Genomic DNA, 26,592 nt, shown 5'->3' on the forward strand with positions numbered 1-26,592 from the left:
TGCGACTGGGTCCAAAGTCGATATGGTGGGTAATGAGGACCAGCCTCGCGCAGTATCGCCCCCCGCGATAACGGGGGACCTGAAGCCCACAGTCCGGGCCTCACAGACCTTTCCTGGTAGGTTGGAATTTCAATCTTACCCAGTCGTCTTGGAAATGCTCTGGTGAATTTCGGAAAATGAAGCCCAAGCCTCAGGAGTGGCGGATTCTGGACGTATCAGAGCCAGCATCGATGGGCTGAAATGATATGCACCTGGTTGCGCGCGACCACGCTGACTGGACCAGGCTCGGCCACTTCGGACGTCGCGTCGGGGTCGAGTAATAGTCAGCATGATGCACAGCACACGTCTCGTCGGCTGGCTGGTAGCCCTCTCGCCAGAAACTCGACCTCGCAGACTCTGCACGAGACCCAGACCGAAGCAAGCGCCATAGACCCGTTGTCACAAGTGAGTGGGGGATTATTTTTGCGCGGTTTTCTATCTTTCTGGGCAGAGGAATATGCTCTGTGCGCTCGAAATGAACAAACCAGAGAAAATCATAGCAATGTGGTGACGCTGGGCTGACCCAAGGACCGCGCGTGTCATTGTAGCACATCATCCAGCGCACGAATACCCAAAAGTCGATTCCCCTGAAACTGCTAGGCAGAGCGTCATACGAAGCGGAGGCCGGGGGCCCAGAGTTCAGCCCATCGGAGCCGGGTGTTGCCCGGGGAGAGACAGTTCCAAGCCCCAAATCTCCCAAGGAAAAGAAGTGAGTACATGTCCCTTCGGTGGATGTCAAGTTGTGTTCGATCACTTGGTGGTTCCTACATCCTTGACTGTGCATCTACGTGATCCTCTCTACCTCTGCGACTCGTCTCTGGCTTCTCTGGCTATTCCAGATTCTTGCGGCAACTCTATCGCAAAACGACTGACTCATCTTAGAAAAGGGGTCTCTTTCTTGAGTCGGATCATCGGGTCTAGGAAGAAAGAGCCGCTTTCTGAAGCGGAAGAGGAGGGCTCGGAGCCCGATGCCCGCATGTCTGTCGATACTTCGCATCCAATTGGATTCATCCCCCGACATCCTGCCCCGTCCAAGTACCTGAGGGTTCGGACACACTACAAGAAGGACAAGAACTTCAACCGCGTCTTTCTTGCTCAAGAGCTCGAAGGCGCGGGTTCTAAGTCCAGCGTCACCGAGAAGCGGCTTTCGGCGTCCTCCGCTGCAGCGCGAAATGGAGAAGATACGGGGAGAGCAATTTGGGCCCTCGTGTTTTCCAAGGACGGTAAATATCTGGCGGCTGCGGGCCAGGACCGAAAAGTCCGCGTGTGGGCAGTCATTACCTCCCCCGAGGAGCGAGAGGCGGCGACTCAAGAAGAAGACGAACCCCCCACCGATGAACAGGATTCTCCCCGATTCAAGGCCCCCGTGTTCCACGCCAAGCCGTATCAAGGCTTTGAAGGACACAGGGGGAGCATCCTGGATTTGAGTTGGAGCAAGGTAAGCATATGGTCATCGGGGGCAGACAAGGCCAAGCTGATTTGTGGAGCAGAATAACTTCATCCTTTCGTCGTCAATGGACAAGACCGTGCGGCTGTGGCATGTGAGTCGGCCTGAATGTCTGTGCTGCTTTCAGCACAGCGACTTCGTCACCTCGATCCAGTTCCACCCTCGTGACGACCGATTCTTCCTTGCCGGGTCTCTTGACACCAAGTTGCGTCTGTGGAGCATCCCGGATAAGAGTGTGGCCTTTGTGACCGCCGCGCCCGACATGATCACAGCGGTGGCATTTACGCCGGATGGGCGATATTCGATTGCTGGGTGTCTCAATGGTCTTCTCACAATCTATGACACCGAGGGCCTGAAAGTATCATCTCAGATCCACGTTCGATCGGCCCGTGGCCGCAAAGCTAAAGGTAGTAAAGTCACGGGCATTGACACGATGACAACCCCCCCAGACGATCCCAACGGCGATATCAAATTGCTAGTTACCAGCAACGATTCTCGCGTCCGCCTTTACGATTTCCAAGAGCGAGTTCTCGAAGCCAAATTCCGCGGCAACGAGAACACCTGCAGTCAAATCCGGGCCTCTTTTATGGACGATGGGAAGCATGTAATTTGTGGGAGTGAGGACCGCAGGGCCTATGTGTGGCCAATTGGCCCCGTGGAGCGCGATGCCGACAAACGAGCTGTCGAAGTATTCGAAACGCAGTCCGCCATGGTGACGGCCGCAATCTCGGCGCCGACCAAAACGAAGGAGGCTTTAGGGCTGTCCGAAGACCCGATCTATGACATCTGCAACCCGCCTCCCGTGGCCCTGATGAGCCCGGAACAGTCGGCAGAGATCTCCAAACAGGCGACGCCGACCAAAGAGAATGGGAGCCACCAACGCTCGGTGTCCGCACCGCGCTTGTCGATCGTCAGAAAGATGGCACACGAATCCCCGTCGTACCTATCGCGGTCGCGGCACCCAGACGGGAATATCATCGTCATCGCCGATTACTCAGGGAAGATCAAGGTGCTGCGTCAGGACTGTGCGTACCACAAGCGCCGGTACGAGAACTGGAACGCCAACTCGACCATCTCGCGGCGGATCCTGCGGCGCTCCAACTCGGCACGCCACAGCATCGCATCCTCGATCGGCAAGGAGTCGGCGCACAAGACTCCGTCGGAGCGCATCATATCCTGGCGAAACTCTGTCATCCGCCACGGCCGCTCCAGCACCGAGGGCTCGCGGTCTGGCCTCCGCACGCGCAGCCCGTCTCCGCACCGGCCGGCCACCCTGCGCCTGTCCTCATCCCGGCCCTCAAGCATGGGTCCCAACGAGTCCCTCTCTACTTTCACCTCGCCGCCACCGTCTCCGCGCAGAGCTCGCATTAACAGTGGGCCAACGAGCGAGGAAACAGGTGCGCAGAGCAGCCATGGTCCGCAGAACGGCTATGGACCAGGTGCGGCGCCACCCGACCCCCGTCGTCTTCCCCCGTCCTCGGCGGATATTGTGGCCAGCGGCAAAGGTAAAGACAACCCGCTATGGCTCCAGGGCGATCACAGCTACGCATACTGGAACAAGATCACGCATGATGCCCTGGCAGCACAATCCCGGAAACAGACCAATCTTCTCAGCCCGGACCGGATACCGTCTGGGGAGCGCAAGCTGAGCACCACCGGCAGTGTCTTGAGCAGTGACTATGGTTCATCAACGGGCGAGGGCGATGGGGATGTCCTCAAGTGTGATCACTGCGGCGGCTCCAGTTTCCGGGGTGTCAAGGGCCGAGATGGGAAGCAGAAACTGATCTGCGCTCAATGTCACCGGCCTGTTTCTTGACATTTCTTTTTCTCTTTCTTTTTGTTCCCTATGCCGTTTATGTTTATGCGATGTGATTACGGACTGATCGTTTTTGTGACTTGGGTCTTCACCTTGGGGGTGGAAGGGCGTTTCTTTTGGACATCCAGCAGCCCTGTATAGTTGCATGGTTGGGAAGGTGTTGATATTTTTCATTTCTGGATATACGGCATTTGGATGGACTTATTTTTCGTTTTGTTCTTTGTGACCATATTGAGATGCAGTTATTTTGGCCAGCTTCTTCTAGCTGGCGTGTATACTATGAAGGCAATGGGGATATGAGAATGACAGGCCCGACCAGTAGATAGACCAGCAATTGTGTTAAATAAGGGGATATAATTAGAGTGTCCCTTGAATGTTTCTCGAAATACTTTTGTTTAAATCCATTCATTCCATAAATATGGAGCAGCTCATACTTCTACAGTAAGTGGTGTCGACCGCCAAGACACGCAGAAAAGCCCAGCAGATTCCCACGTCCACCCCCAGACTCATTTCGCCCGACTCTCTCTCTCTTTCCAGCTTCCCCCCCCCCCAATTGTGTATCAGGCTACTTCAATTACTTGAAAGATTCCATTACTCTTCTTTATTACACCCTGGAACTATACTAGAAACCGGGAATCCGTGATCTCCGCGCAATTCACCTTCCGATCTTACTTCCGCATCCCACACTCGACCCGGACCTTCAAAAACGAGGAAATTGCAAAAAGATACACAGAGCGAAGAGCGAAACAGGCAACTACACACATCATCAATTAATCAAGATGCCATATCTCCCGACCTCCCAGGCCTTCCTGGAACAGTCGGCACTGTTACTGGAGGCGTATCCCGAGACGGTATGATTGATTCCTCTTCCTCTCCAGGGCTCTCCAATGCAATGCAACTGCCCCAGAAAGAGAGAATATACATACACTATATATATATATATATATATATGCTAACTAAGATTTAGACCCGCATCACCACAAAATACAGCTTCCCCCACCAAAAAAAGCCTCAACCCTCCTCCACCACCAACACATCCAACACAGCAGACGCAACATCAACAACACCGGCACCCACCACCGCCCCCGTCGCCGCCCTCACTCTCAAAACCTTCAACCCGACCGCGGGCATCTGTCTCAAGTACCGCACGAACAAGGGCGCCGAGGTTGGTCGGCTGATTACGGGGCTGGGGAAGCTGGCTGGCGGGGCGGACGTGGCGAGTTTGGGGGTCGCGGCGACTGGTGGGACCGGGGGTGGAATGGGGGATGTTGAGATGGTGGATGCGCCGGCCGAAGACGGTGCTGCTGCTGCTGCTGGAGCTGGAGCTGGTGCAGGGGCGCCGGGTGGAAGTGGGAAGAATGCGGGCGGGAAGGGGAAGAAAAAGGGTGGGAAGGGGAAGCGATGAGGGGTGTGTTTATTGCTTATGAAGTTGTCGGTTGGAATCAACTTCAATTTAAGTATGAGATGCCATCCTTACTTGGGTAATCTCATCGAGATAGTCTTGCGAGGACATGAAGATCATGACAACCCAATCCATACTATAAATACATACTATCAGCTTCTACCAGTTCCAAACATACAAACATACAAATCAATTGAATCTAGATACACATATCCACCATCCATCCCATATCAGACATCGAAGAAGTCTTGGACAGACAAGAAAAGAAAGAAACAAACGAAACGCCATGCCCATGCGTAGCCTCAAACAAAATCCGTCAATCAATAAAAGCAGAAAAGGGGAGAAAGCAGCGTGATATCATATGAAAGGAGGTCGTAGGGCAAGCCGGTCGACCGGGGTATAAAACAAAAGGGGAGAGGGGGGAGGGGAGTGGAGATGATAACGCTTAGAAGTCCTCATCAAAGTTGAGGCCGCTGTCGTTGTTGGAGGTCTGCTCGCCCTCGGGGTTGGCCTCCTTCTTGGTGCTAGCCATGACACCGGCCTTCTGGTAGTCACCGACGCGCTTCTCGAAGAAGTTGGTCTTGCCCGCCAGCGAGATCGACTCCATGAAGTCGAAGGGATTGGCCGAGTTGTAGTACTTCTTGTTGCCAAGAGACACCAGAAGGCGGTCGGCAACAAACTCAATGTATTGGCACATCAGCTTGGAATTCATGCCCAGGAGGGCCACGGGCAGGGCATCCGTCAGGAACTCCTGCTCAATGCCCACTGCCTCGACAATGATGTTCTCAACGACTTGCTTGCTGGGGCGGTGGTTCAGGTGCGAGAACAGCAAACAGGCAAAGTCGGTGTGCAGACCCTCGTCACGCGAGATCAGCTCGTTGGAGAAGGTGAGACCGGGCATCAGGCCACGCTTCTTCAGCCAGAAGATCGAGGCGAACGAGCCCGAGAAGAAGATACCCTCGACCGCAGCGAAGGCGACCAGGCGCTGAGCGAAAGTCGACTCACGGTCCTGGATCCAGCGGATGGCCCACTCGGCCTTCTTGGCAATGCAGGGGACTAGAAACAGGTCAGCACTTGGGAACATGTCTTGATGGAAGCAAGGGATACATACTGGTGTCAATGGCATCAAACAGGTAGGTGCGCTGCTTGGGCTCCTTGATATAGGTGTCGATCAACAGCGAGTATGTCTCGGAGTGGATGTTCTCCATCATGATCTGGAAGCCGTAGAAGCAGCGAGCTTCAGGGGCCTGGACCTCTCCACTGAAACGCTCGACCAGGTTCTCGTTGACGATACCGTCGGACGCGGCAAAGAACGCGAGAACGTGCGAGATGAAGAACCGCTCGTCATCGTTCAGGCGGTTGTGCCAGTCGTGCAGATCCTTGGACAGATCGATCTCTTCCGCGGTCCAGAAAGAGGCTTCAGCCTTCTTGTACATGTGCCAGATCTATAACAACACAACAGTCAACTTCATGTCTATTGGAGTGGGGTGGTGAGGGATGCTCGACGTCCGAACCACTTTACGCGTGGACGCGTCGGCGACGTGACACTGACCTCGTGGTACTTGATGGGGAAAAGCACGAAGCGGTGGGGGTTCTCCTGCAGGAGGGGCTCGGTGGCCTCCAGCTCCTTGATGCCAGGAGCAACCTTGGGGGCCTCGACGGACTTCTCGGTGGGTTTCTCGACAGGCGCGTCGACAGACTTGAGCGACGCGGGCGCGTTCTCCTTACCCGACTCGAAGTCGAGCTTCTTGACGGGTGAATCACTCATCTTGAGGTTCTCGAGTGAGGAAGCAGTCTGTCAAGACATACAAGTTAGCTGGACTGATGCTCGCGACGCGTCTGGCGCGAGAGGCGACAGTCGTGACATCACGTACCTGCTTCGAGGGAGTGATTTGGGTGGCCATTGGGACAAGTGTCTGAGGACAAGAGGATTAAACAATGCTTGTGCAGAACAGACACGATAAAACACAAGAGAGAAAGGCAAGTCGGGTGGGAATGGGGAAGGAAACGAAGCTGGACGCGGGCGAAAGAATCGATTTAAGTACCCAAGCGTGATTCTCTCTAGCGCGACGGGCTAAGTCACGCCTCACGTGATCGCGCGCCTTCTGTGCGCGTCTGCCTCCACCGTCTCCAGAACTGCGTCCCTCATGCCACCGGAATTCCAACATCCGACGCGAGGTCGATCTAGGGCCGTGCTCATTCTCGTAGCCCCTCGCCTGGGCTATTTACTGCAGTTACTGCAGCTACATGATTTCTAGGGATACCGGTCCATGGTACGCTCCATTCCCGGGAGATTCCCATCTTATCTCCCAGGGAGGATCGAGGATCAATCCACCCATCTCTGGACATGAACACGCTTGGGGACTCTGGTCGAACAGTCCAGAAAAACATTCATCGCGCGTCTGTACCGGCCCCCTAATTTTTCAAGTCGAGACGTAACGGGCTCCACCGGTGGGCTGGCCACGATCAGATAACCCGATCAATGGAAAAAAAAGAGATCAATAAAAAAAGACGCGCTTGGCACGACGCGACTCATAAAACAAGCCGGAATTACGGATATTATTGGCGACATCACGCTGGTCAAGGCGTGCTCGGTCAGCATTTGTAACCCAGCACCAGCTCCTCCATTCCAAGTGGGTTTTCAAGGTTTTGTTCAGAGGAACATCTTCCGTAACATGTTCCATGTCCTCTTGATTGTCGAGATCGAAGCTCCAGAAGGAATGAAGGAGCCTTTATTCCATCGAGAAGGCCTGCGGAGTGGAGTCTCTCACGCGTCAAGGGAGGTGTGGCTGGTCGAGGCCAAAGCTCCGTGTTTGTATGTTCGCGTACTCAAAGAACTCTTTTTTTTTTTCTCTCTGTTATTGTTTTTTAACTATCTCTGTCTATATAAAACCACTCTTATATACTCTGGATACATCTCGAGATCTCCCGGTATGTACCTCTGGCATCTCCTTGCCATCGCGTCTCCACCCGCCAGCCAAACTAACCCCCACATAGTTGCTTCGCCTTGCATCCAACACGTGCTCTCGCGTTCCTCTCGCGTTTTGAGCGCATGGTCTAGTAGAAAAGAGAAACAAGACATGTATAGGCCAAAAATCATATTAACACCTCTATTCACAGAATAGGGGAAACCCTGGGAAACGCCTTTTATCCTCAACGCTCCAGGAGACCCGATTCTCAGACCTGCGCACCCACAGCCAGCCATGGCATGCAAATAACATGTTGTGAAAACCCATCAAATCACGTCTATGCTCTAGAGTTTCTCTCGGAAAGAGTCAGACAGCACCCGATCCTCAACGCGACGCATCAACTTATTCGTCTGCTCCGCCAGACTAAGAGTCAAGATCTAGAGGGGGTCAGTGTCTATTCAATCCAGAAGACAAGAGGGTAATCTCCACACTTACAGTATGAGGGAGAATACGCGCCAGGTGAGCGAAGAAGCCCTTGTAGATGGCAAACAGCCCTTCGGTGCGGATAGTCTTGAACAGGCAGTCGAACACACCCTGGTACAGGTTCCCGGTCTGGTTATACATGCGAGCCATGATGGTATCTATCAGGGGAGGGAGTTGTTAGCTCGAGGATCTATGCCACAACCGAGGGAGGTCTTACCAGGAGGGTGCATGAAGCAACACACAACGAAGCCAGAAGCAGCGCTACTGGCCAGGTGCAGAGCAGGCCCCTCTTGGATACCTAGGTGTCGATTCAAACGGCGCTTGGCAAAGAAGTATGTGGGGAGTTGGACGGCACTGCCGAAACTTGTGCGGATCATGGCGGCACCAACCCCGCGGTATACACCCTTGACACCCTCGCTCGTGTAAATCTTTCGCAGTCCATCAAACGAATTTTTATAGTTGTGTTGGGTGCCGACCGGGAGGAAGGGCGAGTAGGACTGGAGCCGGGTCTTCACCAGGAAAAACGGTGATCCCGCCGCAGCCCCAATAACACCAGATGCCGCTCCCGCAAAGACATTAGCTCCGAGAGATTGGATCTTGGGGTCGCTGTAGATGGCAGAGGTGACGTTTGAGCGGATAGGCTCATAGAAGCCCAGACGGCAGCCGTTAAGAAGAACCTGGTAGACGTACTAGAAGTCCCAAGAATTAGCTGGCAGGTTCAATTTTGAGATTTCCCGCCACATGGTTCACATACGGCAGAGCCAATTCCCCGGAACAACCCTCGAGGCCCTTCGTTCTGCAGGATCACTTTGACACCATGGAGGACACCCTTGTACTTCTTCATGGCCTCATTCTTGGACTGCAATTCACCTTGCAATTGTAACCTTTAGCCCAAAACGATCGAGTTAGCTGAATATTCTCACCCAACCAGAACCTAGGGCTCTTCACCGAATCTTTACGGTCTCGAAACTGTGGGTGACGGTGACTGCACCGCATGCTGCGATACCGCCAGCAATGAAGGCTCTGTACAAACACAGTGTAAGCGCAAACCAGCCATTTTCGATGTCATCCCAGAGGAATATCATACCCCGTGGTTGTAGACATGACACCTGGGTCGAGAGCTTCAGTAAAGACAGGGAGAGTTTGACCCGGTTTATCGGTTGTCGGCACGAGATCGGATCCGCAAACGTGAACAGGGGCAAATGAGTGAGCCCAACCAGGAATATGTGCACACCCCTTGGAAACCGTATACTCCGAAATCAAGAATCAAGGCTCGAGGGTATATGCAATAGAAACGAAGAGATGTCAGAAGCATCGAGATCCCAAAAGCTTACTTGTGGTTGCCGAGGGGGAACTGTTTACCGCTTATTAGGCGGTGAGACGGAACAACATTTCCCCGAACAGCTCAGAAAAAGAAGGCGCGTGGGGAGCTGCGCGTGAGGAAGGAACCCCAGATCCAAGTGCTTTGACATGCGCAAGATGCTCTGACCTTTCTCTTTCTCAATTCTCTATTTTCCCATCACCCTCCTTCATCACCCCCAGACCCACTAAACATGGCGGAGACTCAGCAGCAACCCCAGCCGCCGGCTACCCAAGCTCCCCAGCAGCCCCAGAAAGTGACAGACATCATTCGAGCATTTCGCCCAGCCAAGGTAAATTGGTCCATTCGAACTCTACCTCAATGGTGCTCTGACCATCTCTGTGATATAGTCTTTCAAAACCTCCAAGCAAGAGACCCCCAATTATGTGACTTCTTTGGACTTCGATGACCAGGGCGACTACCTTGTCGCAGCTGGCGATGATGAGACTATCCAGGTCTTTGATATTAAGGAAGGGAAGTCAACAAAGTCGGTCCCCAGCAAGAAATATGGTGTGCATCTGGCGAGATTTACCCACCACTCCCGTCAAGTCCTTCATGCCAGTACCAAGGTGGACCGTATGTACTTCGATAAGCCCCAGACATTGTCACGTCGCTGATCAATTTGCAGATTCGCTAAGGTTACTCGATCTTCACAACGAGGGGTATGTGCGCTACTTCTCCGGTCACACCGATAAAGTGACTTGCCTGGCTCTGTCTCCGGGCAGCGACTCGTTCATTTCTTGCTCCAAGGATGATACCGTCACCCTCTGGGACGTTGGTTCCAGGAATCCGCAAGGAAAATTGAAACTGGCAACGCCCTACTTAGTTGCATTCGACCCGTCGGCCACCGTGATCGCCATTGCATCTCAGTCTACATCCTCAGTGCTCCTTTATGATTTCCGTAACTACGACAAACCTCCATTTTCCACCTTTGACCTTGCACCCTTCGAGGAAACCTACACACCGTCGACGCGGGGTCGAGCTTGGACTCGGTTGGAATTTTCCAATGATGGAAAATACCTGATGGTCGGTACCGACTACCACGGACACTATATTTTGGATGCCTTTGAAGGCACCATCAAGGCATTCCTGACTGGCAAGAACGGGTCGCCAGGCCGCGCTGCCCCGGTATCGTCCTCTGCAAAGCCTCTCGGACAAGGCGATTCGTGTTTCTCCCCCGATGGGCGATATGTCATCGGGGGTGCTGGAGACTCCCAAGATATGCTCGTGTGGGACCTACAGCAAGAGCGCGAGACAAATGCCACCTTGCAGCCCATGGTCCGACTCCCCCATCGTGGTCGAACTGCCTTGGTGGAGTACAACCCACGTTACAATATGCTCGCCAGTGCGGACAAAGACATTGTGTTCTGGCAGCCTGACGAAGCCTCGAAATAAATAAAACGATGACACCCGACAGACCGAAGATCCATTCTCCCACTTCCAGTTTTCTAAATGCTTGAGTCACCATTAAGAGCAGTACAGGTGCAGGACACTATTGCTCACGGGATGGGTGCAATTACTCTAGGTCATTATTGAACCCGACGACACCATTTTGCAGACCAGTTAGGCAGGATTCTATTCTATTATCTTCGGTCTTTGTCTTTTCCCGCCAAACTCCGTGCTGTATCACAGATCCACACCAAGGGACCTTCGAGGTCATTATTGCCCTGCCGGTTCTTCTCAATCGTGGCCTCGATCTGCCTGTCGATCGTACGATTGCTGGAGACAGTCATTAGACCGGTGACCCACCCGTACATAAACACACTGTGGTTGATATCCGACAGACCCTTCGCAATCTCATCCGCCACGGACGGGAGTTTATCCTGTGCTTTTGCTGCATCAATCACCGATTGCGCCTCGACCACTCTGATCGGAATTTTCCAGCCTGTTGGCACGGGATGCTCGGACAGTTCTTGAAACTTTTGAATGAGAGTGTTGTGGTCGCAGTGGTCGTAAGGCGCATCGCCCATCATGATTTGAGTCCGAGTCTTCTCTGTGGCGGTCCCGATGGTTTCGACAATGTCGCACATGCGGGTGGCCGCCTCTTTGGTGCAGATGAGGTTGTGTTCTCCCATGGCGGGCCAGAGTTCAGTGGACAACAAGGGCTGCTGTTTCTCGACCTCTATCTGCCGCAGGATGGCTTTATGGAAGTTAGGCAGTGGTGGCATGTCCTTGACGTGAGAGAGATCAGACACTATGGCCAGGAGAAGGGTGCAGTCGACATTGAGAGTCGGTGTGAATCTCTTGAAGGGCTGGGGGAGTAGACGAGCCAGGTTGGCCGTGGTGGGATCGCCGGACAGACTCTCCTGGCACTCGATCTTGATGCCATAGCTCCGCATCTCACGCAGGATATCATCAATTTCAGGGACGTTCCCTTCCTCAATCTTGGGTATCACCACTCGTAGTCGAGGATGTCTATACCTCACCCGCGTAGCATCCGCCGCCCTCTTGAGGTCGCGCGCAAGCTTGATGAGCTCCAACTCATCATCTTCATCCGAGTCCTCCCCATCCCCATCGAAATTCTGAAGTATTGTCCGCCCGCCTTCGCCTTCTGATCCCGTCCCCTCATCCTCGTCACTCTCGCGCTCCCACCCCTTCTTGGCCATCTCGAACAACAGCCGACTCTCCGAGATCGTCGACACCTTCACCCACTCCTCCCCATCATCCGCAATGATATCCACAAACACGCTCTTGCGCTTATCTTTGTTAGGCTGCTTCTTCCCCCGGCCCTCAACCGCAGCCCGCTCACTCCGCTTCGTCTCCCCGTCCCAATAGAACCGCTTCCCCAGCGCAATCAGTCCCGTGCACGACCCGCGCGCAATCTTCCACACGGCTTGGTAGAATGGCAGATTTGATGACCGCAGTGCATGAAGCAGTCGCATCTCGACTTCGGGGGTCTGCTGTGCTTGTTCGCTTGCATCATCACCACCACCACCACCACCATCACTGTCCCGGCTGCCATTGTCTCCGCTTGCATCCCGCACCTGCTGCTCCAGCTTCTCGAGCATCCGTAGCTCCGCGGTGACGTTCGACCGGAACTGTCGCACCTCCACTAGCTGTGGATTCCGCAGCCGCTGCGCCAGCAGACCCTGTAGCGCATCCACCTCGGCGAGGAGATTGCGGCATTGCTGCAGGAGGTGTCCTGCTATCTGGGCGCTGGTCTCTGGCGGGCTGGATGTTGAGTAGAGGCTGGCTTGCCCGTCAGTTGCGGTGCTGGCAGTGGTGATGCCCGATTGTGCGGGGGTGGGGAGCTCGGAGTCAGGAGACATGGCTGCTGGGGGGGATGAGGGGTTGGGGAGGTAGGGTCGTGAGAAACCCGCCCAGCGTGTGGCATGCAAATGTGTCTTCTTGTTTACTTGGGTTTGCTTTCTCGGGTGGGGATTGTTGGGTGTAGTTCACACGCGAGTCGACTTTTTCTGTTGATGCGGGGCGGATGCGGACGAGATTCTTTTTTGCTTTCTTTTGTCTCTTATCAGCTCCTTCCTCGGTGTATAGGAACTCGCGATTGGAATCTGCGTTTTATACAGACAATTCTCTGTATGGAATATGGCAATGGGTGAGGGTCTTCAATATCAGACTCACGGAAGGGAACGGGGCTTATATGGAAAACTACAGCTATGACTCAATGCAGAAATTCGAAAACATTCCCCCAACTCGATGAGGTTCTCAAGTGCCACTTATAATAGCTTATTTACATACTTCGTCCTAGTCTCACTATGGAGGTCTTCGCAGCTGGGGAAACACGCTGTCATTGCGAGGGAACTATTCGAAACACAAGATACAGTAGCTTCGAACACATTCCCAGGGAACCAAAAAAAGCTGGGTATGGGAACGAACGCAAGATTAACGCCATGACATGCTGACTATCTCCCAAGCTGCAAATACCCATTGGTCCAACTTCCCTATACATACATTGAAGACCCAAGCCAAGTTCGAATTGGAACTCGGGACGTTCGAGACTACAATCTGATATCATCACCTCCCAGTCAATTAGTCCTTGCCCGTAAGCCTCTTTCTCTCGCCCGAGTTGCGAGGAGACTCGTCCTCTTCGGACCATCGGTCCCCTTCCTCACCCACAGCGAATATAGTCTCGTCCTCAAGCGACTCGCGCTGTCGCGGGGCCGAGGAAACGGGCTTGGGGGGCACTGGAGACAGATCCCGGTTGCCGTGAGCGCCCGAGCTGCCCGGGTACTCAGGAGGGGCATCCAAGGGGTCTTCTTCATCCAGAGCACTGCCAAATGACCGGATCTCGAACCCATCGTCATCTTGGGCAAGCTACATTCCCTGTTAGTATACGCAATCTCGGCGTGAACAGATAGGTGAGTGGAAGTCCATACCTCATCACTCATGGCGAAGCGTCGGTTGTTGGCTGTGGGTCGCCACAGGTAAGCCACAAAGGCAATGTCGAACAGGTACACTAGATTGAGCCATCCATCAAGCACAAACCACCGGGCCTTCCAGTGCTCGGGCACAAAGCTGGCTTCGCTGCGACCAGCAAAGGCAAAAGAGTTGAAGAAAAAGAAGCCGAAGATGACGATAATGCTGCCGAGGATACACCACCAAAGCTTCTTATACATCATTGCCTTGGTCTTCTGTTTCCTGTCGATGAGATCCTTCATTGTGCCCTTGAGCGAGTTCAGGGTCCACACGTAGAAGGCCGTCAGAGTTGCGGCCAGCGGGAGAACAATCAGGAGAATCAGAGGACCGGCGCTCTCCGGTGTGATGGACAGACTCGCAACGGAGTAGAGGACTGCAAAGACAAAATGGACGATGGCCAGAATACGAACATAGGTCATGGTGCGACCCAACGAGGGCTTAACAACGCCATAGCCCATGCAGACAATGAGAAGCAGGAAAAATGAAAAGGCATTTCGGGCCGCGTTCAGAATGGCCACGATGACCATAAATGCCTTTGCGCCGGTATTCAATCCATGCAAGTTCTGGTAGTCTGTTGAGAGTTAGAGATAACCCAGGAACAGTAACACCAGGTTGCTTACTGTAGAACCCCCACGTCATCAGTTGCTCGATAATCAAGAACACAACAATTGCCGTGATGTAATTTTGGACCGGGACTGTGGACGATTAGCATGTTGCACGAGTTCCATGAAGGGGGCAGACTCACGGATGTCATGGCGGTTTTGCGTGTACAGGAATGCCCAGTACCTACATTGCAGCGTTAGCAAGGCTTCAAGACAAGATAATTTAGGACCCAGGAGACACATACACTCCAATGACAGCGTACACGATGGTCAAGGCTCCGTAGAAGGGCAGCTTAGCAATCTGCGCCGCCGGAAGCTCGCCGTATGAATTGCGGAAGGTGACCACAGCCTTGAAGTCCTCTCCAGAATATGCGAACGTGCTCACACAATAGAAACCAGTTTTCTTGACCGGGTACTTGATCGGATCGGGGTCATTCAGATGGACTGCTTTCGTCATAATCGGGCTCTGCCAAACATCGGTGGCGTTGCTTGTGAGAATAAAGGAGCCGATGTCGTCTTTCTGGCAGAGTTTGGCATCCACGTTCTCGCTATCGCAGATTGTCTCTTTGAACTATTGGCCCACTGTCAGCTGCCATGTTCTCTCGGGGTAGCGCAATGGAGTGGACGATACTTTCGCGTCGTCGGACCGATAGCGCCCAATCAAGTCCTCGTCGTTCCACTCAAAGATCACCAAGCTGGCTAGAGGGTCGTCATCCTTGTCACCCTCCTGAGAAAACTTGACCAATATAAAGGGGTCCACATTCCCTCCCCAAGCCTTGCGACTGTACATCCCGGAGCATCGTTGTCGGTGCGCATCATCTGATTTCTGAGGTCGAAGTCGTTAGTCTTTTGTAGACCAATTGCGAGGACAAGGATGGATCTTACGAGCCACACTTCATTGGCCAGGACCGGGCCTGCTAGAAGAGCCGTGAGGCCCAAAGTCGAGAGCCAGCCTTTCATCGCAGGAAGAACAAGAGCTTAAAACTCCAACGTATGTCCAGAAAGGATTCAAAAACACGCCGCATCCAAACAGGGGCGGAGATGGAAGTTGATCGGGGGGAGGATCCACGGTGGCCGGAAGTGTCGACGACTGCCGCCCCCAAGGGAGCCACGCGTTTGGGGTATTACTAAGCTACACCGCCACTAACTATCGCTCGTTATCGGCCTTGGTTTTTTTTTTTTTTTATGGTTGATATTCCGCAGTTTCATATAGAGCTACAAAGCTACATCTGACATTCTGAAAGCTCACCATGCCAGCAAAGGAACTGGATAGTCCTTGTATGGACTGCAAGGACACAGAATCTGTGCTCACGGTGCGACGGAGGCAGCTATGCGGGTATGCGACGAGTGACCCCTCCAGCCCTAAATGCTTTTGCTTGCAATGACTGACCCTCCCTGGCAGGGCTTGTTTTAAACGTTTTGTCTCCTACAAGGTCTTTCGGCGGATGGAGAAGTATAAACCACCTCGCAACCCGCAAGATCCCCGCCACCAGCTGCTTCTGCCTCTGTCCTTTGGTGTCTCCTCATCAGTCCTATTGCGCATGCTGGATGCCGAACTCGAGCGCCAACGATCTAAAAATTTTGCCCGAAATACCTTTGACCTGCATGTTCTTGTTATCGAACCCTCCACGATGGCGGGCTCGAGTGTTCCTTACGACCGGAACTATGAAGCCGTCCAAAAGATCTTCCCTCAGCACACGTACAGCCAAGTGCCATTCCACAGTATTTTTGAATATGTGCCGGATATGAACGAAATCATGCGGGAATATACAGGGCCACAGTTCACAGATGACAGCTCTCGGTCGAATGCTGAGCGCCTGGCGGCTTTTCGCGCTGCAATCTCCACAGCGACTTCTGCAACCGACGTTGACTCGGTCTTGTTGACCCGGCTCGTCGCTGCATTCGCCAAGCAATCTGGATGTGAGACAGTTCTATGGGGCGACTCTGACAGCCGACTGGCCGCGAAGGCGCTTGCTGGGGTTGCCAAGGGACGTGGCGCCTCGCTCACTTGGCGAGTGTCGGACGGCGTGTCCCCCTGGGGCTTACAATTCGATTTCCCACTCCGAGACCTGTACAAGGCCGAACTTATTCAATATGAAAGCGTTTGTCCTGAGCTGGCAGAGATCATTATCCCCGACGAGCCACCATCAGATAATGTTCTGACCAAGAACCTATCCATTGACGAGCTGATGATGCGGTACGTTGAGACCCAGGGAGCAAAATATCCCGGGGTCATGGCGAACGTGGCCAGAACAGTCAATAAGTTGGAGACTTCAAACTCTGGTAATGCATCGTGCGGTCTCTGTGGAGGTCTGGTGGGGAATGTCAAGAGAAACTCTGGAGTGACAGTCTCCAGTCAAGCAGAAAGCTCGGGCTCCCCATTCTGCTATGGGTGTATGAGATCTCGTCCTGAAATCAATTGCTAACCAAACATTTATATTCGCCGCGAAAGAGAAAGCAAATAAGATCGTGCCCGCGCTGGCAGAAAAGAAAACATAAATGCGCATGAGCCCTCCCTGGACCGGTCATATGGGGTATTTGAATCGCCTCGATTTCTCGATGTCACACTTCACCCCGCTCCAAACACTCGTTTGGATGTCTCGCCCCGCCAAACCACCTGCCAATGGAACTGTTAGTTCGGGGTTGCTTCACAGGTTGAGGCTTGGTTGGTTGGGCGCCAACATTATCTGCATGCCGATTTCCCGAGGGTCCCTGGTTCTCGTACGCCGGCGGATGATTGCCCACGACACCACTTTCCTGCCTATCAAACTCGTCCGGAAGACTATGGTCGACTGCTCGCTCTTGTTGTTTGCTTTGTTTTGAGATCACTTTTGCGCCCTTGGAGCGCAGGTGGTGTTCGAGGATAACGGCGTTTCGGGTATTGCATTTGTACACGGCATCTGCGAGGTCGCCCAGGAAGGGAACGAGACCAATGATGAAGTCGATTATCACATTGATCACCATCTTCATCCGGAGATGCGCCGGAAGACCGCCGTCGATCTCTTCGCAGTTCCGCACGACCATCATAGCGAATGCGGCATCACCGACATCACCGATACTGTCACATCAACAGTTAGCTGGGAGGCCAACGACCGAAGAATCTGGCTTAAACTCACAAGGGAACAAGACCAATCACACTGCCCCAACCGAACCGGATTCCGCACAAGTTGAAAAGACAGTAGTCAAGTCGCCAGGCTCTGCGCTTGACCTGTGTCAGGATCTTGGCATCTTTTTCTGACAAGCCCGGTGGGATGGCCTTGCGGCGCTTCTGGGTTTTCTTTCCGAAGGCACGACCGATGCGCGAAGCCGGTATTTCCTCAAAGTAGGGGTCCTAGACAGAAAGGCTTAGCAGCTCGAGTGACGCAAATTCCATGAATTATCTGTGACCACTCACCTCAGTCCCAAAATGATTCCTTGCGGACTCTGCTAGCACTCTTTTGCCAACGAGAGACCAAAGTGCACCGGACATGTTTGGGGATTTATATCCAGTAGACCTCAAATAAACTTGAAATGTTAAGATGCGATCGTTTCAGGGTGGCGTGGAAGGAGAGAGTGAAGAGGAAGAAAATAAGAGGATTTGCGAGAAGACCTAGATGGTGTATACAATCTTGGGTCCTTCTCAGCCTTTCCCTGTTTGGACGGGGCGATACGCTCGTTTCACGTTTTAGAAATGACAACGAGCAAGCGCGAATCGCTGAAAGAGAATTCGGGAGTGAAGCGCGGGATGTTTATTCAGGACATTAAATAGGCAAATCGCAAGGGGACCGCACCAACGTCATCAGCCGCCAATCCGGAAACTGCCAATCTCTAGCCACCGTGGCGTGTCTGCACCGCCACAGGATGAGTCAGCCGATCAACGCTGCGTCGGGCAGCTCTCTGGCGCTCTCCGATCCACGTCTGCTTCGCAACCACTTGTCATTTAAGTTGATTGGAAAATCCTTACATTTAGATTGCCTATCCGGCGAATAGTGTTGTGCAACCGGCTTCGCTTTCTTTCCTCCCACTCGCCACGGCGACACAGCCCCAGGTCGGCGCACCCTTCCTGGAAGCTGCTTCATCACGTTGCTTCTTGGTTTCTGCCTGCCGTGTCGCCCGTCTGAGCGAGCACCCTGCTTTCGGCCACTCCTGTCCTGAAATGCTCAAGTTCGGCGAACAGTATGACAGAAACAAAGATGCACTTAGAAGATTGTGAGTGCTGGGATCTTGGTCGGGGATGACGCAAGATCACTGATGGGGGCCGATGGCCGCAATCAACAGGGCTAGATGACCTGTGTGTCCGATTTATTATCAACTTACCCCGCGAAGAACTCGAGTCGGTCGAACGGATATGTTTCCAAGTCGAGGAAGCACAATGGTTCTACGAGGATTTCATCCGGCCGCTTGACCCTGCCCTCCCCTCGCTGTCGCTTAAGGCGTTTGCCCTACGCATCTTCCAGCACTGCCCTCTGATGTCCCAATGGTCGCACTATCATCATATTACGGCCTTTTCGGAGTTCCTGGCCTACAAGACTCGCGTTCCCGTCCGAGGTGCGATTTTGCTCAGTGAGGAGATGGACGAGGTCGTCCTGGTTAAGGGCTGGAGGAAGGGAGCCAACTGGAGCTTTCCGCGCGGCAAGATCAACAAGGGAGAGAAGGATCTTGACTGTGCCATTCGTGAAGTATACGAGGAAACTGGGTTTGATGTTCGGGACGCCAATCTAGTCAAGGACGAGAATGATGTCAAATTCATTGAGATCACCATGCGCGAGCAACACATGAGACTCTATGTCTTCCGTGGTGTGCCTCGCGAAACCCACTTTGAACCTCGAACCCGAAAAGAAATCAGCAAGATCGAATGGTACAAGCTGTCAGAGCTCCCGACCCTGAAAAAGAACAAGCAGCACGACGAAGGGTTTGCGGTCACAAACGCGAACAAATTCTACATGGTCGCCCCTTTCTTGCATCCGCTCAAGAAATGGATTGCCCAGCAGAAGAAATTTGATTTCAAGGCCCAGGCCGGGTCGAAGCCGTTCGCACAGCTGGAGGGTTATACGTCTATGGATGAGAATGGTCAAGCCGCCGGTTCCACCCCAGCCCTGCAACCACACGCACAAGTGGCGCTTCCAAGCGATCTGCCTGAGGTTACCTCGGCGCAAGATGCCTCATCTCATCTCAAACGCCTGTTGAATATCGGTGGTTTGCCGGCGCCAGCCCAAGCACCGGCCCCAGAACTTGTTCAAACTTCAGCTGTTGACCCGTCGAAGTCAAATGCGCTCCTCGCTCTCCTTCGAAGCGGGCCTCAAGAGCCTGTTCCCCAACCCTCTCAGATTAACCCTTTACTTTCATCAACTGCAGCTCGTCCGAATGCACCGGTGGAAGGGCCACCGCCTCACCTGGCGCCGAATTTCTTTCCTGGATTTCCCCAGCAACAACAGCACATGGGCCCTTCTCCTTTCATGCAGCAGACCGTTGCGCCTTTTCCCAGTCGCCCGTCGCATTCCAATGTGCCGCTTTCGGGAGCACCTCAACGCCCTTTGGGTCCTCACTATTCCCATATCCCGCCAAATGACCCAACTGCAATGCCTCACTTTCCGCAACAACTGCCTACGCCGAACTACCAGCCTCGTCCATCGCAGCCTTCACCCTACAACGCGGTGCCCCCAAGACCTGCACCTGCTCCATTCCGGCAAACTGGTGATCCTCAGTTTTCTCAGTCGGCTCAGCCTTCTCAAATCCAGGGTGCAACGGTTCCGCCAGCTAGTAAATTGCCTCCGCCAAAGCTGACCAGTCATTCCTTGGCGCTTTTGAATGTCTTCAAGAAGGAGGGGTCCAAAACTCCAAAAGGCTCCAGTACAGCAGTATTGGCAGTCCCCGGACAGGCGCCCCCTCAAGCGCGCAAACCTTCTCAGCATCAGGATAGCCTCTTGAGTTTACTCAGAGGCCCCCGTGCTGTTAAGGAACCCCAGCCAGTTGAATTGTCCGCCCATCCCGTGCCTCCTGTGTCTTCAGAGAAGCAGATCCTCCATCGTCCTCAAGGCGTTGCCCACAACAACCTGCCTGCTATGACCGATGCCCCCAAGGCTCAGCCGAGCACGACGGCTACCGTATCTGGACCGTTGAATTTGCCCCAACTCGAGGCGATTTCTAAGCCGACACCCAAAAAGCCAGCAAATGGGTCAAGCCGAAAGAACCAGGCAAATCGACGAGAACAAATGCAAGTGCAAACTCTTTCTTCACCCATCACTATTTTATCGCGGCCGCAGTCAGCCAAGCGGGATGCATCTTCGCCAGGACCCAGTGCGGAGGCAATCCATGTATCTTCTCCACGCCACGGCAGCAAGCCCATCGCACCCGAGCCCGTCAAGCCATTCCAGCCTCAGATTCTCCGTCGCTCAGAGAAGCCTGACTACGATAATATGTTGATGGCAGCCTCGAAGATCAGCGCCTCCGAACATAAACCGAGTTTTCCCAGTCCTCAGACTCACGCACCAGAGCTGGCGCCCCAAGGCAATTTTGATCGTCGACCCAGTCAGACTACTGCACAGAAGGAGGCCCTCTTGTCTCTCTTTGGCAAGCAGCCTGGCTCTCCTTCCATGAACCGGCGGTCGTCCGCGACCACTGGTATAGTGAGCCCACTTTCTTCCCTCCACCTGCCCAGCAGCGGTGACTCCATCTCCCGACATGGGACACCCTCTAATGCTGACCACCAGGCTGCCAATGCCAATCGGGGTGCGTCGCCCAACAATAAGGCATTCTTGCTTGGGTTCCTCGAGGGTGTCGCCAAAGGCAACAAATAAGCCTACACTGGACTTGACTCCAGCGAGATTTTTTCAAGTATCATCGCTGTATGATAATTGAAGATAGTCAAATCGGACATGCATTTACTGTACTTCGCGGCCATAAGCATTGGGTCTGGCCGTTGGCAAGTCGATCTAGTATGCTTCGTAAGGGTTATATACAATTTCTTGATTCTCTCCGCGTATCTTCATTGTTTCATGGCACCTGCAGGGTCGAATACTCCGGAGTAGCCACTGTAGGCCCGGTTCTGCCATCCGGCACCGCCCGACGTCATCCGATTTGTCACTAAAATCCATCGGTTCTCAGTGGTCCTCGCCCTTACAACTCAACCATGATACGCCCGAGCCCCTCAATCTGCAACCGCTGTCTGGCTCGCAGCCGGCTTTTCTCAACGACCGCGCAGCATGCCGAACAAATCCCCAATGCCCCCCCGCCGCCGCAAACCGGGTATGCCCGGCTCACGAACCGCGGGCTGATCTCCATCACGGGCACCGACAGCACGACTTACCTCCAGGGCCTCATCACGCAGAACATGCTGATCGCCAGCGACCCGTCCCGTGCTACCCGGCGCACTGGCTCGTACACGGCGTTCCTCAACTCGCAAGGCCGCGTGCTGAACGACGCTTTCATCTACCCGTTCCCCGGCACGGACAGCAGCGACGCGGAGCCCGGGTGGCTCGTGGAGGTGGATCGGAACGAGGTGCCGACTCTGTTGAAGCATCTCAAGAAACACAAGCTGCGCGCGAAGCTGAAGCTCCGCGCACTCGAGGACGGCGAGCGCACCGTCTGGTCATCGTGGAAGAACCACTCCGAGCCGCGGTGGGCTGCCTATAACCTAGAATCGGATTCGGTGTCGCCCTTCTCCACAGACTCGGAGGTTGTCGCGTGCATCGATTCCCGTGCGCCTGGATTGGGGTCTCGGCTCATCACTCCTGGTTCGGACGGTCTGCGTAGCCACCTCCCGGATGAGTCGCAGGTTGCCGGGGCCGAGGTCGGGCTGGACTCGTACACGGTGCGCCGCATGTTGCACGGTGTTGCGGAGGGTCAGTCGGAAATCATTCGCGAGTCGGCCCTGCCGATGGAATGCAATATGGACATGGGGCGCGCAATTGATTTCCGCAAGGGCTGCTACGTCGGCCAGGAACTGACCATCCGCACCCACCACACGGGTGTCGTACGGAAACGCATTCTGCCCGTTCAGCTTTACGGCGAGGGCCAGGAACCCTCCCTCGAAGCTGACCCTTCCCCGACCTACGATCCCTTAGCCGTGCTTGCTTTGCCGCCCTCTGGTTCGAACATCTCCAAGGCTGGTGGCCGCCGGGGTCGCAGTGCCGGCAAATTCCTGAGTGGGATTGGCAACATTGGACTGGCTCTGTGCCGCCTGGAAATGATGACCGACATTGCTCTCACGGGTGAAGCCACTCAATATACCCCTGGCAGCGAGTTCAAGGTCTCCTGGACGAATGAGGCAGAGCAGTCTGGCGAGATCAAACTGCAGGCCATCATCCCATCCTGGACAAGAGACTTTATTCTGTCGGGAGGAGCGCGGAAGCCCACGCCGCGGAATTTAGACGCAGATGGTGAAAGGGCGCGGGCTCTGGTCGAAGAATTGGAGGAAGAAGAGTCGCACCGACGGACGGAGTAAATATGGCCCTTTTGCCTCGGAGGCATTCATGTATTATACAGCACTCAAAACGATTCTCATGTAAATAGCCACCTTGTATCCTCTATTCAGTGAACTAAAAGAACAGACAAATCGCACGCCCTGGGGTATCTCAGATATTTAACAAGGAAATAGTCTCAGCAAGTCTTCAAAATGTGTAAGGAAAATGGCGTCGTAGACTCAAGTAGCCTTGGTCGCTGCCGCTTCTGCAGCGTCTGCGGCCTCATCCTCGCGCGCCATCTCTTCTTCGAGGGCTTTGCGTTCCTTCTCGCGCTGTGCGTTTTTCAGCCGCATCAGCGTTAGCTCCTCTAGAGTGGGCGTGCTAGAGCCCTTGGTCGAGGGGTTGAAGGAAGAAGCTTTAGGGGCATTCGCTGTGGCTGCAGCAGATGCGAAGGACCCGAATGATGGTGCTTTACTAGGCTTCGTGGCCGAGTTCAGACCCGGGGAATTGAAAGACGGGATGGCTGATGGGGCAGATGGTTTCGGGGTCTCCTGGGGCTTGGATGATGGAGGGGGTGCTTGGGGAGTCCGCTTGTCTATGCTGGAGCCCAAATCAGGCTGACTACCTGAAGCCCAGAAGACCGAGTCGATGCGAGCCCATTCGCCGTCAGGTTTCCCCGCGTGCCCGCGAATCTTCTTATCGCTATCCAGCACCGCGGCGTGCGTGCTGACAATAGATGAGAAGACCACCACGCCCGTAGCGACGGTCTTTTTCTCTCGCTTATCGCCCACGCGTTGGCGTTTGTCCTTCAGCATAAAGGTATTCTCGACCTTGCCAAACGGCGCAAAGAGCGCAGCCAAGCGATCTGTCCCCAGGTCAAGCCCAGATCCCTCGCGCACCCAGCGCACCTTGACCGCACGCTCCAGCTCCGAGACATTGGCGCCGCCCTCCTGCGAGCGGTCGACACGCTGGCTACTGCGATCCGCAGCCCGGCGCGCCTCCTCTTCCTCCTGCTGCATGATCTTCTGCTCCTCGTCCAGTTCCCTCTTCAGCTTCTCCTCGGCCTCACGGCGTCTGCGACGACCGTCTTCTGCAATGCGCTCAATCTCGCGCTGCAGCTTTTCCTCGGCGTCGTCCTCGCCCGCGGCCGTCCATGTCCTTTTCACACCCCGCCCGGCCGCGGCTCCACCGGCCGTTGTTGCCGCCCCAGCTCGCTCCCTTGCCTCCAGGTCCTCGCGCATCTTGCGCTTCGCTGCGTCCATCATGTCACGCTCGCGCTGCTTGCGCTGCCGCGCCTCGCGCGCATTGTCGTAGAGCTGTCGCACCGAGGGGTCGGAGAGCACATCGTAGGCGATTTGGAGGAGATGGAATTTGTCGATGTCGGTGGTGGTCGGGTTCGCGATCTTGTCCGGGTGGTACTTGAGCGCCGTGCGGCGGTAGGCGCGCCGAATCTCGGATTCGTTGGCGGCTGCGTGCACGTCGAGGAGCGCGTAGAAATCTTGGTTGGAGGCGGCGTGCGCCTTGAGATCTTCGGTCGACATCTGGCCTGTTTAGGTTTATCGAATGTCGATCCTGGGCTTTTCGGGCGTGTCGAAACGCTGCGAGTTGGTGGTCCGATGCCACGCTCTGCCACGCTCTCCGCGGGGAATGCTAGAGAGTAATCTGACACACAGACACTCAGTGGCTCGCCTCTAAATTAAGAAGTGACCTTGAGACTAGCTCATGCAATAATTTCAGAGTGGGAGGTAATCGATCGAAATGGAAAAGTCGTGCAGAGAAGAAGTGAAGATGTTCGGGTTGAGGCGGTGGCGGATCTTGGGCTGGCACTCAGCCCTACCTCGGTCATCGAGAATGAACCATGAAAACAATTAATGTCAATCATTCAGTAAGAGAATCCTGAATATCAAAACCAAAAAAGAAGTAAATAAACCACATCGCTATGGAATTTCTGCATTGCCTTACATATATTGCCGGCACGTGTCGATAGTCAAGCACATTTCGCCCATCCCAGTTTCGTCTTCATCATCCTCGTCTCGAGTTTCTTTTTGAATGACAGCACGACAATTCATCGAGTACTGATGTCCAAATGGCGTCCCCATCAGAAACACCGTCCAATGTCACGCCTCCCACCCAACATCAACTGGCCCTAGCCATGGCCATTGTTAAGCTGAAGCCACCTGAAAAAGACATCCGGGGTGAGCGCCGGCGAGATGACTCTTTCAAGCCATCTTATCAGAGAGTGTTTGTCTCTGACCATCCATCCTAGAGTACATCCAGCACATCCGACACTTCATCAAACATGGCAAAGACTCCAGCCACTTTCTGCCGCCGGACAAGTTCTTGGACAGTGTTGGCTTCTGGCAACAGGCATACGAGAAGTCCGAAGCTGAGCAGAGTAAACTGCACGATCGAATATTCGAGCTCAAGCAGCGCAATACAAGTCTCCTCACGAAGTTGCGGACCGGAGAAATGCTGACGACCAAGCGCAAAGCAATGAATGCAGAGAAGGATAACGGCCGCGCGGATACAGCCAGGAAATCACGAAAATTGGACAGCATTCATAATCAACGCGGTGGGTCTGAGATACATGATATACTCGACTCTGCAGATGAGCAAGAAAGTCGGTTCTACCTTCTCAATGACACTTGATCTTCCCCAACTGATCATTAGCAGCGTTTTCTGTTCCCCGATCGTTATGCATCCTCCAACAGTCTCTCAAGCGAAAAGGGAATAGCCACTCTCTGGCTACGAACGCTGTGATTCTGTGCAAAACAGCGGAAGAGGAGCTGCTCCATGCCGTCCAGCAGGAAGACATCTCGAATCAGCAACAGGCCACCAGGCTCAAACAGAAGCCAGAGCCAGATATTATGACCGTGCTAAATAGTGTCAAGCTCTCTTTTCAGGCCACGCACCAGGCGCTACATAAATTATCAGCTACTGACGACGGGAGGCAGCACAGTGGCCAAGTCACTTACTATTTGGTCTGTCTGTTCGAGTCAACGCTGACGGCGCTCACTCAACACTGCACTACCAGGGTAAACCATATAACTCCCATCAAATTGAAGGTCACTTCCAAACGGATGCCGAAATTCACAATGGAAACGAGAAGCTCAAAGACGAAAACCGCGAGAAAGGACCCAACTGCCGCGCATACCGAAGACAAACTAGGCCCGAACCTATCAGATCTCCTATGCACAATGGCCCTATCCCTCGATCTGGCTCGAGCCGAAGATCAAGAGGTGATGGAAGGGTTCCTTTTTGTCGTTCTGAACCGCGTGGGCAAAATGCTTGCTCTCGTCGTCTTCAATAACCTGCAGCTGCCAACAGGCTCGTGTCCGGAATTGTCTTTCCCAGAAGGACTGGCAGCAATTAAACAAGAGAAATTCTCGCCGCAGAATGCCCAGCTCGAAGCAAGATATCTGGTCCGCGTTCTGCACAAAATTCTGGATGCTGAATCTTCGAAGGAACCCTGCGAGGTTCCGGCCCCGCGCCGTCAATTTGTGAATACCATCAAGAATCGACTGCAGAAGACCCTTCTCCAGGCTGTGTTCGGCACTAAAGAGCCCTTGTTCAAGCAAGGCTTGATGCGCCCTGCAACTCCACCTGCGCAAGCCCTCGAGTCTCAGCGGAGTGACGAACCAGGGTTTGCGGACTGGTTTACCCAGGAACTATGGAGTCTAATCGGTTGGGATTTGCTCAGGGCTGAGTTTGCACCAAAGTAAATGCTTTTGTGTTGCTTTATTTCTTCGACTAATATAGATATCACGACGAGTCAT

General features: G+C 53.9%; 13 protein-coding genes across 13 annotated transcripts; 7 read left to right on the plus strand and 6 right to left on the minus strand.

Annotated features, from left to right (window-relative positions):
* Positions 1-22: 22 nt before the first annotated feature.
* Positions 23-3,302, plus strand: NUU61_004035 (WD40 repeat domain-containing protein; the record flags this gene model as incomplete). The annotated part of the gene is made up of 5 exons (XM_056654617.1): positions 23-116; positions 284-444; positions 588-748; positions 922-1,477; positions 1,530-3,302. 5 exons carry the CDS (start codon positions 23-25, stop codon positions 3,300-3,302), a joined length of 2,745 nt encoding a protein of 914 aa, XP_056512644.1.
* Positions 3,303-4,081: 779 nt separating this feature from the next.
* NUU61_004036 (SRP9/SRP21 family protein) lies at positions 4,082-4,707 on the plus strand (the record flags this gene model as incomplete). Its single annotated transcript, XM_056654618.1, has 2 exons — positions 4,082-4,153; positions 4,270-4,707. The coding sequence occupies 2 exons, from the start codon at positions 4,082-4,084 to the stop codon at positions 4,705-4,707; spliced, it is 510 nt and encodes a 169-aa protein (XP_056512645.1).
* Positions 4,708-5,149: 442 nt separating this feature from the next.
* Positions 5,150-6,608, minus strand: NUU61_004037 (ribonucleotide-diphosphate reductase subunit RNR2; the record flags this gene model as incomplete). Its single annotated transcript, XM_056654619.1, has 4 exons — positions 5,150-5,760; positions 5,816-6,149; positions 6,257-6,499; positions 6,579-6,608. 4 exons carry the CDS (start codon positions 6,606-6,608, stop codon positions 5,150-5,152), a joined length of 1,218 nt encoding a protein of 405 aa, XP_056512646.1.
* A 1,349-nt stretch (positions 6,609-7,957) lies between these two features.
* On the minus strand, positions 7,958-9,200 carry NUU61_004038 (putative mitochondrial oxaloacetate transporter (Oac); the record flags this gene model as incomplete). Its single annotated transcript, XM_056654620.1, has 6 exons — positions 7,958-8,050; positions 8,109-8,254; positions 8,314-8,785; positions 8,851-8,980; positions 9,045-9,119; positions 9,184-9,200. 6 exons carry the CDS (start codon positions 9,198-9,200, stop codon positions 7,958-7,960), a joined length of 933 nt encoding a protein of 310 aa, XP_056512647.1.
* Positions 9,201-9,649: 449 nt separating this feature from the next.
* NUU61_004039 (WD-repeat containing protein SWD2) lies at positions 9,650-10,851 on the plus strand (the record flags this gene model as incomplete). The annotated part of the gene is made up of 3 exons (XM_056654621.1): positions 9,650-9,748; positions 9,807-10,032; positions 10,085-10,851. 3 exons carry the CDS (start codon positions 9,650-9,652, stop codon positions 10,849-10,851), a joined length of 1,092 nt encoding a protein of 363 aa, XP_056512648.1.
* A 188-nt stretch (positions 10,852-11,039) lies between these two features.
* Positions 11,040-12,725, minus strand: NUU61_004040 (uncharacterized protein; the record flags this gene model as incomplete). Its single annotated transcript, XM_056654622.1, has 1 exon — positions 11,040-12,725. The coding sequence occupies one exon, from the start codon at positions 12,723-12,725 to the stop codon at positions 11,040-11,042; it is 1,686 nt and encodes a 561-aa protein (XP_056512649.1).
* Positions 12,726-13,446: 721 nt separating this feature from the next.
* Positions 13,447-15,395, minus strand: NUU61_004041 (uncharacterized protein; the record flags this gene model as incomplete). Its single annotated transcript, XM_056654623.1, has 7 exons — positions 13,447-13,731; positions 13,794-14,404; positions 14,454-14,528; positions 14,579-14,619; positions 14,681-15,006; positions 15,067-15,261; positions 15,321-15,395. The coding sequence occupies 7 exons, from the start codon at positions 15,393-15,395 to the stop codon at positions 13,447-13,449; spliced, it is 1,608 nt and encodes a 535-aa protein (XP_056512650.1).
* A 290-nt stretch (positions 15,396-15,685) lies between these two features.
* Positions 15,686-16,861, plus strand: NUU61_004042 (uncharacterized protein; the record flags this gene model as incomplete). Its single annotated transcript, XM_056654624.1, has 2 exons — positions 15,686-15,771; positions 15,838-16,861. The coding sequence occupies 2 exons, from the start codon at positions 15,686-15,688 to the stop codon at positions 16,859-16,861; spliced, it is 1,110 nt and encodes a 369-aa protein (XP_056512651.1).
* Positions 16,862-16,997: 136 nt separating this feature from the next.
* Positions 16,998-17,904, minus strand: NUU61_004043 (uncharacterized protein; the record flags this gene model as incomplete). The annotated part of the gene is made up of 3 exons (XM_056654625.1): positions 16,998-17,493; positions 17,552-17,766; positions 17,830-17,904. 3 exons carry the CDS (start codon positions 17,902-17,904, stop codon positions 16,998-17,000), a joined length of 786 nt encoding a protein of 261 aa, XP_056512652.1.
* Positions 17,905-18,592: 688 nt separating this feature from the next.
* Positions 18,593-21,211, plus strand: NUU61_004044 (decapping enzyme complex catalytic subunit DCP2; the record flags this gene model as incomplete). The annotated part of the gene is made up of 2 exons (XM_056654626.1): positions 18,593-18,623; positions 18,693-21,211. The coding sequence occupies 2 exons, from the start codon at positions 18,593-18,595 to the stop codon at positions 21,209-21,211; spliced, it is 2,550 nt and encodes an 849-aa protein (XP_056512653.1).
* A 332-nt stretch (positions 21,212-21,543) lies between these two features.
* NUU61_004045 (YgfZ/GcvT domain-containing protein) lies at positions 21,544-22,857 on the plus strand (the record flags this gene model as incomplete). The annotated part of the gene is made up of 1 exon (XM_056654627.1): positions 21,544-22,857. The coding sequence occupies one exon, from the start codon at positions 21,544-21,546 to the stop codon at positions 22,855-22,857; it is 1,314 nt and encodes a 437-aa protein (XP_056512654.1).
* A 198-nt stretch (positions 22,858-23,055) lies between these two features.
* NUU61_004046 (putative cell cycle control protein (Cwf23)) lies at positions 23,056-24,357 on the minus strand (the record flags this gene model as incomplete). Its single annotated transcript, XM_056654628.1, has 1 exon — positions 23,056-24,357. The coding sequence occupies one exon, from the start codon at positions 24,355-24,357 to the stop codon at positions 23,056-23,058; it is 1,302 nt and encodes a 433-aa protein (XP_056512655.1).
* A 545-nt stretch (positions 24,358-24,902) lies between these two features.
* On the plus strand, positions 24,903-26,538 carry NUU61_004047 (uncharacterized protein; the record flags this gene model as incomplete). Its single annotated transcript, XM_056654629.1, has 3 exons — positions 24,903-25,011; positions 25,083-25,436; positions 25,490-26,538. The coding sequence occupies 3 exons, from the start codon at positions 24,903-24,905 to the stop codon at positions 26,536-26,538; spliced, it is 1,512 nt and encodes a 503-aa protein (XP_056512656.1).
* Positions 26,539-26,592: the final 54 nt, after the last annotated feature.

Source organism: Penicillium alfredii, assembly GCF_028826965.1.
Source record: "Penicillium alfredii strain IBT 34128 chromosome Unknown utg000005l_segment0_segment0, whole genome shotgun sequence".
NCBI lineage: Eukaryota > Fungi > Ascomycota > Eurotiomycetes > Eurotiales > Aspergillaceae > Penicillium > Penicillium alfredii.